General features: G+C 30.2%; 2 protein-coding genes across 5 annotated transcripts; both read right to left on the bottom strand.

The window, feature by feature from the left end:
- Positions 1-1,149: 1,149 nt before the first annotated feature.
- On the bottom strand, positions 1,150-2,098 carry LOC130944381 (signaling peptide TAXIMIN 1-like). Its single transcript, XM_057872685.1, has 2 exons — positions 1,728-2,098; positions 1,150-1,496 (listed from the first exon to the last, which is right to left on the bottom strand). The coding sequence occupies exons 1-2, from the start codon at positions 1,835-1,837 to the stop codon at positions 1,373-1,375; spliced, it is 234 nt and encodes a 77-aa protein (XP_057728668.1). The 5' UTR covers positions 1,838-2,098; the 3' UTR covers positions 1,150-1,372.
- Positions 2,099-2,404: 306 nt separating this feature from the next.
- Positions 2,405-5,699, bottom strand: LOC130944380 (uncharacterized). Of its 4 annotated transcripts, none has more exons than XM_057872683.1 (7): positions 5,234-5,699; positions 4,780-5,021; positions 4,580-4,676; positions 3,679-3,862; positions 3,502-3,583; positions 3,045-3,114; positions 2,405-2,971 (listed from the first exon to the last, which is right to left on the bottom strand). In XM_057872683.1, exons 1-7 carry the CDS (start codon positions 5,627-5,629, stop codon positions 2,900-2,902), a joined length of 1,143 nt encoding a protein of 380 aa, XP_057728666.1. In that variant the 5' UTR covers positions 5,630-5,699; the 3' UTR covers positions 2,405-2,899. The 4 variants fall into 4 exon arrangements, 3 of the variants coding, with proteins under 3 accessions (XP_057728666.1, XP_057728665.1, XP_057728667.1); XR_009072034.1 differs by having other exon boundaries at positions 2,874-2,971; positions 3,045-3,149; XM_057872682.1 differs by having other exon boundaries at positions 2,910-3,114.
- Positions 5,700-9,082: the final 3,383 nt, after the last annotated feature.

Raw genomic sequence — 9,082 nt, 5'->3', positions numbered from 1 at the left:
CCACTATTGATTTCGGCCTGGTCTATTGTAGGAGTAGTTTTGGACTCCATGACAAAGATTTTAAAGATGCAGGTCGGGTTATGAAAGGTTGGAAAAGTGAGTTGAGGTTGAGGGTGGAGATAGTTTGAAAATTTTATTTAAAAAAAAAGAATTTTGATACTTTTGTAGTATGAAACTCATCTTCCATAGGTACAACATTAATTTTCGGTTTAATTACTCTGTTGGTCCCTATAGTTTTACCAAAATTTTAATTAGATCCCTATACTTTTTTTTCCTTTCAATTAGATCCCTACATTGCTTTAATTTTGTAATTAAGTCCTTTTTAGTGTAAAAAAATATTAGAGTTAACTGAATATTTATTCGCAAATTGAATGTATTTATAATTAAAAACTTAATTAAATCTTTGACCGTATATATTTTGGTAAAAACATTATGTTAATTTTAATATCTTTAACATGAAAAGGACATAATTACAAAATTAAAAGTAGTGTAAGGATCTAATTGAAAAGAAAAAAAGTATAGGGATCTAATTAAAAATTTGGTGAAACTACAAGGATTAACAGAATAATTAAACCTTAATTTTCTTAGGTCATGGATACTTTTATTAGTCTTCATGGATACTTTTATTAGTCTTCGTAAACTTTATGGGTATTTTGGTAGTTTATCCGAAAAAAAAAAAAACCAACCTCATACAAATTTTCCCAAGCCAATTTTAACTAATCTAGTTGCCTTACTGGCAGGGAAGGAAGCAGGAAGGATCTATTTACATTTAAATTATGGAAAGGTCAATGGTTCCAGCTTATCCTTTTGTTTATTTATCATTTGTTAAAAGAGAAAAGGTAAAAGACAAAGTGCCATGTACTAAAATAAAAGTGCCAAAACAACAACGAGACTCTTTTGTGTAAAGTTCTTAGTCATGAGACAAAGTTCTGTGATGGCACCACTCGGCACAACATAGTTGAGTTGTTGACAATGGACTCATGATGTAGAAAAAATGGCAATCTTTCCAGTCATCTTTATCTTTTATAATTGTTGACACAATCAAATCCATTAGAGGTTCTTCAACTTTCACAACTTTGTTTTCAGTTCCAAATTACAAATCTAATTCAAATTCCTAATATATTACAGTAGATAGGCGATAGTGACAAGTTCTTCCAAAACAATAATCTCAATTCATTAATATAAATATGCAGAAAAAAAATCTACCAAGAACGAACTGGTCAATTTACAGGAACAAGATACCACGCAGATTAACAATAAATCAGTAGTAACATGGAGTTTCAAACTCTCATACCCAAAATACAGAAAAGAAGATAAAGGGGGAAAGTGAAACCAACAGAGAATCAAAAAACAAATCTAAAACTTTGTTCACTTAACAGGGAATCTGAGAGGTGAACCACTCCATAACATGCAATGGAGCCTTGATCAATTCCAAAGCAAGCTCCACTATAATCGTCACACACAAGCAGCACGGACATATGCATGTCAACAACAATCTGCACCACACACATGTACATATACAAATACATATCAGCTATTCAGCATCAATTGAAGTTTCGTTTTTTATAGGATAATCATGCAATTAGATCCAAACCCATTTCACAAGTAAAGAAATCACACAAACCCATGTCATCAATTTTCTATTTTAAGAAAAACAAAATTTGTATGATAATTGAAAATTGATCAAAGTGAAGAACTTTACAGAGACAGAAAGAGGAATATCTTACCCAACGATCCAAATAACAAGACCAACGATTGAGATGAGGAGGCAGAGAAAGGCAAAGGGGAGACCCAATAGAAACCCCAAGGGCCTGCACTCGCCATCGCTGTTGCACATTTTTTTTATTTGTTCTCTACTATGATGTTCTTTTCTTTTCTCTTATGTCTGAGAAAATAAGTAGGTGTAGGTGTAGGTGTAGGTGTAGCTAGACAATTTATGTTTTGCTTGGGAAGAAAAGAGAGACACGTTTATTTCTGGCTTCAAGTAAAAGCAAATGGGAGTCAAATGATGTGGCTAGTACAGCAAATTTGCCAGGAAAGGAAAGTGATAAATTTTCCGGAAATCTGTTACCCTCGAGTACAATATTTCCGTCTCTGGAAACCTATTCGGATCCCTGAATTTTATAGCGTACATTTTACATTTATTTTTTGATAAATTGTTTTTGAAAACTGAGATAAATTGTTAACAATTCATTCATAATTGTTTTTTCTTTTTGTCGCGTATTTGACACGTTTCACTTGATAGCTACAAGAATTTTGTGCAGCTCATATTGGCTTTTAAGAGATTCTCTTTTGGTCCTTTTCTCAATAATTTGTGTACAAATCTTTTTGCAATTAGAATAGCCACCCAGGGCTTGTTCTATTACCTGCCAATTATACAAGCATATAAGTATAAACCCTTTTCCTAAAGTCCATTATTAAATTGTGTTTTTTTAAGATTATGGGAGTTTATATAGTCTTTGCCTCCTCACATCTAAAATTAACCAAAGCTGTAACAAAAGAATAAGGACCTTTGGATGCACACGGCACTCAGAAAACAAATAATACGGACTTAGTGTTAGTCATTGACTTCATTCTCCACTAAGATGTTGCTCCAACAACCAAGACCTTTATAAAATTGTGTATTTACATCATAATCTAACTGGTGTAACGGAACATAAACAAAGTGAAATCATAATCCTGTTCCCCCATTTGCTTATGCTTTCTCAATTCTCAATGATCATGGATGGACACGTGGAATATCAGTCAAACAATGTTTGCTGATGAAAGAATTGCATCATGGAAGTTCATCAGTTAAAGTGCATAAATTATATGACACTGTAGGCGGCTTAGTAGCTAGTTCCAACACATCTTGGCGGCTGAAGAAAGAAATAGTTCATTTTATATTGTGCCAAGATTACTATTGAGGTGGCCTATTCAAACTTGAATTCTCACTTTCCATAGCAATGATGGAAGCCAGCCTCTCATAAACCTGTGACAATAAGTCTTGCTGCATCAACATTAAGCCAAGAGGATAGGAATAGCCAAAGATGGATGTTACTTACAGCTGACAGCTGCTTTTTCTTGCCATCATCATTTTTGTCCTGATCGCTTGTAGTTGTAGATGCATCATACCTAGACAGGAGAATTTAAGCTATATTCTATGCCCGCTTAAGCCATGAACATTGAAAGCATACAGTGTGTATTAGAGGTGTTATATTGTTTAAGGATAGGTCATAAATCGTAATTCACAATAGATATAGTATTTATAAGTACTAGGAAATTCACACCTCTTAAAGCTAGTTTTTAGAGTCTAGTTAGACTAACATAACTCAAATAGTATGTTTGGTTTTTTGATTGGATATTTCTAAACCATGGTTTCAGCTTTACAGCTTTGGCCCAAACCATCGGTTTCAAGACTCAAACAGAAAGCCAATCAGCTGACCAAAAAAAAAAAAAAACAGAAAGCCAACCATGTTAATGGTAAAAAAAAATTAACGGCAAAAATCTGCAGGTTCTTACCAATCACGGGGAATGCCAGCTTCTGCACGAGCTTTATAGTTGAAGGGACCCTTTAGTTCCACATTGTATTCCTTTAGCAAGTCTGCATGGTTACAGAAAAAGATGATGTTGAAGCTTGTGTGTTGTTAATATCTATCCAAGTAAGCACACACGGTGAAATTAGACAGGCTTCCCAACCTTTAAATGTGGAGTCTGGGGCACAGCCCAATTTTTCACAGACAGAAACAAACCAGTAAACACCAACTGCTACATGTGCAACTTCCTCATCAGCAATTCTTGCTACAATTTTAGAAGTCCTGTTATCTCCAAAGCCAACCAGTTTTTGCACTAGGCGTGGCCCAGCATCAAGTCCTCTGGCCTCCTACGATTCAATACATTTATGATTTATAAAATCAGAATCATAATGCATAGCTTTTCTTCTATCCCTGTATCATGTGACACAGAGAAATCACTTCAAGGCAACTTATGAAACCTGAAGCCTTTCTAAGAAACGCTAGTGAAAAGTTACTTATAAACTTCAATAAGCAAAATGCAAACCACTAGTGCAAAAGAATGATGGTCAACTCATGTCAATCATCATACTCATACTGCTTTCTCCTTCTTAAACTGATATTGCATTGATATCAGTCTTCTGAGTGCTATCAATACACGTATATCTTGATTTATCTTGTCTATGTAATCTGTGGTTACTATCATAGTTTGAATAGCACAAATCCTCTAGACTAAGACAAATATTTATGAAGCTCATAACTTCATAAGTCATTTGCGCTTCTACAATTTGAATCAATATATGAGCCAAAAACAAATGTTTGTATTAATGATGTTTAAGCAACTTGCACATGAAAGTAGTGGCCAGTAGAAAAAATGCAGTGTACCATGGAATTTAATTTTAAACCGGCTCGTGGCAGACTTCTCGTCACATATTTTATAATAGAGGCATGATACACATTAACAAAGAGGATAGATTTGTGAAAAGGCTGCATTATGAAATTTATTAAGTAGTTTTTCATCAAATAGTACCAACAAAATGCTAGAAATATTTCACGTTAGAGGAAGATTGAGATGGCCAAAAAGGTACCTGGACTAGTGGGATCACTGCCAAACGTGCAGCGACATTGTCAGATGATTTCTCACATTCTCTCCAAAGCAAATTGTGAGCTGGCATATCTCCATATCTAGTTTAAATGTAAAAAATGAGAACAGAAAATCAGCATAATCAATGAGAATAGAGTCATAGACAACAAAATGAAGTAACAACAAGCAACCACAAGCCCTTACTTAAAACCCAGCTCGGCAAGCCTCTGTGAACACCATGCGAAATGGCGACTCTCGTCATCAGCAACATGAGCAAAGTCAGCAAAGAACCCCTCCCCTAGAATATCACTATAGGGAGAAAACCGAACTACAGTATCCCAAGCCAAATCAATAGCATTGAGCTCCACATGAGCAAGATTATGAAGCATGTAAGCATTCAGAGGCAAGCCTGAATCCTTGGGAGCAGGAATTTCCTTAGGGGAAACCTGAAATCAAAGGAAGAAGAACTTCATAATGCACACATCATCACAAAGAAGCACAAATGTTTGTAGTAATTCGCTATACTGTTGAATAATAATGAAAGCAGCTAACACTTAACATGGCCTAATAATGAAAGTAAATTTGCACCGAGAAAGCTAACAGGGGAATTAAAACAAACAGGTAGCATGCAATATAGAGAGAAAGATGGGAAGCGAACCAATTTAGGATTTCGGGGTCTGGCGGGTTTAGGTGGTGGTTGGGAACGGCCAAGGGGGAGGTTGTGGAGGCGCCACGTGGAGTAAGCCAAGTGAGAGAGTTGAGACTTGGCCACAGGATCGGTGGTTGAGAGAACAACGGAACCAAGCTCAGCCAAGGTAGTCGCTTCCCGAAATGCGGTGTGGAAGAGAGGGTCGGGGTCGGGTTCGGGTATCGGGCCGCGTGGGCCCCAGGTACGGTCGTGATTGAGAGGGCTTTCCCTCCATGCTTGGAGACCAGTCCAAGGTGTAACCTTGCACGAAGAAAAGGAAGTGCGTTGGAAATGAGAGAGAAGGAAACAGTGACAATAGTGTGGGGCTGAGACCTGCATCACTTGGAGGATTCTCAGACGCATCATTCATCACATTAACCAACTTCCTTTCCTCTCAAACTGTCATAACCAACTACTATCACTCCTATTGGACGGTTTCTTTTGGGCAACTAAATGATCTTCAATCAAAGCCCAATGTGTTCTTATCTTTTTCTTTCGTTTCAGGTCCGTACCTTTTTTGTTATTTTATTATACGGTGCCCTCACCACTAAAACAAAAAAAGAAAAGAAAAAGAACATTTAAATTAGTTCAATCTAGTTTATAAAATGGAGAAATGCTAGTGCTCCTTTAATTTTTAATATTTATTCAGCTTTTTTTAAGATTTATTATTATTTAATTAATTTAAATATCTATTTTTATATTTAATTGTTCAAAAAATCAAGAGAGTTATTTATTTTTTACTCTCTTTTTTTTTGATGGCTGAATAAAGAACAATATTTAAAGGATACCTAGTTACACGGTATAAAATATAATTATAAATCGACTTTTAATTTAATGTTTGGAACGTGTCCAAGAACCAAATTCTTAAAATAAGAAAAGGATCAATCCGTCGCAGATCGGAACTCTATTTAAGGATTTGTTCGTTTGTCAATGAGTTACAAAACGGGATTTAAATTTCCGATACTTGTTAAAACAGACTAGTAAGTTAACTATTAAATTAACCCAATTTAGTTGAATTTAATATTTTTTTACTATCTTTTTAGTTATCAATCTAATTTTGTTAGTTTATTAATTCAACAATATATTTTTAGACCACTTTTTTAAACATTAATGACTAACTAATAACAAAAAAATAATAACTATTACTGGTCCTCTAGTATTTATCTTCTTAAAGTTACTTTAATGATTAATTATTAAATAATGTATGTATCCGTGTGCAATGCATGAAAAATATTGATTTTTTAATTATATCTAAAGTTTATTTAATAAAAAATTATTATTTGATATATTTAAGCTTATATTTTTTTAATTTATGCAAACACTAATAAAAATATAAAACAAATAAATTCACAAATTAATTGAATTAATTAAAAAAAGCATAGTATGCAATAAATTAATATCTTAATTTTTATGAGAAATGTGTATACATATTTTTTTTGTAAATATTTAAAATTTTAATTTATATCTGCAATATTGATCATTGTATATTCATAGATTATATCTTTAATTTTATATCAAATAAAATTTAAATATTATTTATATTAAAATTTTTATTCATTTACAAAAAAATAAAAAATACTATTTTTAACAATAAAAAATACCAATTGATTAAACACAACATCTATATATTTGTATTATTATACATTTTTTATTAATATTAAAAAATCTTTCACTCTGTAAAAAAAGTTATGATTGAATCCCAATAATCTTTATAAATTATTATTAAACGTATGGACTTGTACGTTAATTGATTGTGTTTAATAAAAAAATAAGACAAATTAAATTAATTGTCACTTTAGAAATGTATAATAAAATGAATAATTTTGATTATGCATGATTTGTGAATAATTAAATTAATATATAATAATAATTTTCTTTTAAATATTAATGCATTTATACTAATAATATAGTAAGAATAATAATTATGGTGAGTATTATGATTGCGTAAAATATTGACAATTATAATTATAAATTTATTTAATAGTAATAATGATAGGTTTGATCTGTTTTAAAATATTAAAAATTAATTAATACGAAATTAACATTTAAAATGACTGATAATTAATATAATTATATATTATATATTTATTATAATCATTAATGGTAGCTATTAACTTAATATATTTTATACCTATGATTATTGTTTTATATATATAAATATATTTCGGTGGACAACTAAATTTTAACTTGATGGATATTTTCTTATACGGTAATAAAATTTTTAGTGCAACTATTAATATTTTATAGAATTGTTTTTGTGTATTAATAATTTAATATGATACATAAATGAAGTCATTATTTATTATTTGTTTACAATTATTCACATAATTGATTAAAATATTTGTCATATTTTAAATTATTTTGTATAGATATTTGATTACGTCAATAAAATTTTTTAGTGCAATTAATAGTATTTTTTAGGAGTTAATTTTGTTATATTAATCATTTAAAAATAGAATTTACTGTTAGCAATAGTTTTTAATTTAACTATTGGATTTTTTTCTTAGTTATACTGGGAGCCAATAAAAATAAATTTATAAATCGAAAACAAATTTATATTAACAAAATTAAAAAATAATATATCCAAAAATAATAATTATAATATATAAATTGAAGTAATAATTTAAAATTTTCTAAACCTAATATAATCAAATGCTAATATTAGATCTAAACTATTTATTAAATAATATATTAGTTATCTTAAACCTTATAGACACAAATAAATAAAGGTCAATTATAGTGTAAAGATGTAAATTTATACAAAAAAATACAGATATTCATTTTAAACCATACAAATTATTATTTAATAATATTAGTAACACTGTTGATACATACGTGTAGTTGTTTTCAACCACAAAAATATAATCTGTATAAAATAAATCTTTACAATAGTTTTTTTTTCATAAATAAATATATTTTAATTAATCAATTTCGAAATGATCACAACCAATTGAAATAATATCATACCTTAAATATTTAGAATTTGTACAAATTTAAACCATCTTCTTGTTAAATAAACTTCATCATTTGTTATTTATCTAATACGACAAGATATAGAATAACCACACCCAAAGACTAAATTAACCTTTATTTCCATCAATGACATTGAGTTGACGCACCAAAAAGCTAAAAAATCACAATATATTATAAAAATATTTAGATTACAAAAAATTTAAAAGAAGAATATTTAAACACAATACTAATCTTTGAAATTGTATTTCCAAGGCTGACATAATTCTTTAAAAATTGAACCTAAATTAAAGAAACTCAATCTCATTATATGCTCCACTTCAAAGATTTTTTTGCAGATATAGAAAGCATGAAGATGATAGGATTTGAACTTAGCCTATAAAATTTCTTGATAGCAATGGCTCAATAAAAAATCGAGCTTCTCCTAAGAAAACTAACTTTATCCACATTTTATTGGGTTGATCATAATATACAAGTAGTTTCAACCATCTTTGAGTAAAATAGAGTTCATTATCCTTTCGTTAAAATCTTACATTCATGTAATTAGAACTCGAATCAGTAAATACAACCCGAGCTGGTATTTGATGGATGCGATGCATTGTAAATGATGTGGCAAAAGAAAATTGTGATGTAAGGTTAATGAAAAAAATAAGCTTGAATAAAAACAATAATCAAATTATCAAAAGAATAATAGAATGAATACATCAATAAAATGTCATAAAAAATTATAACTTGTACCTTAAAAGGATAATTTCAATGAAAAACGAAGGATGCATTCTTATTCTATAAAGTAGTTAAAAAAATAATAAATTAAAAAATTAAATAAAATATTTTACCTTCAAACTTAGA

The sequence above is a fragment of the Arachis stenosperma genome, chromosome 8, assembly GCF_014773155.1.
Source record: "Arachis stenosperma cultivar V10309 chromosome 8, arast.V10309.gnm1.PFL2, whole genome shotgun sequence".
Lineage (NCBI taxonomy): Eukaryota > Viridiplantae > Streptophyta > Magnoliopsida > Fabales > Fabaceae > Arachis > Arachis stenosperma.
The sequence above is the reverse complement of the archived record's forward strand: the minus strand, read 5'-3'. Positions and strand labels throughout refer to the sequence as shown.

Coding starts and splice junctions, on each gene's coding strand:
- LOC130944381 (XM_057872685.1), bottom strand. CDS start 1,837: ATGTGCAACAGCGATGGCGAGTGCAGGCCCTTGGGGTTTCTATTGGGT. Junction 1,497..1,727: donor CTTGTTATTTGGATCGTTGG/GTAAGATATTCC, acceptor TGTGTGGTGCAG/ATTGTTGTTGACATGCATAT.
- LOC130944380 (XM_057872682.1), bottom strand. CDS start 5,629: ATGATGCGTCTGAGAATCCTCCAAGTGATGCAGGTCTCAGCCCCACAC. Junction 3,863..4,579: donor CAGTGATCCCACTAGTCCAG/GTACCTTTTTGG, acceptor ATTGAATCGTAG/GAGGCCAGAGGACTTGATGC. Junction 3,115..3,501: donor GCTGGCATTCCCCGTGATTG/GTAAGAACCTGC, acceptor TCTCCTGTCTAG/GTATGATGCATCTACAACTA.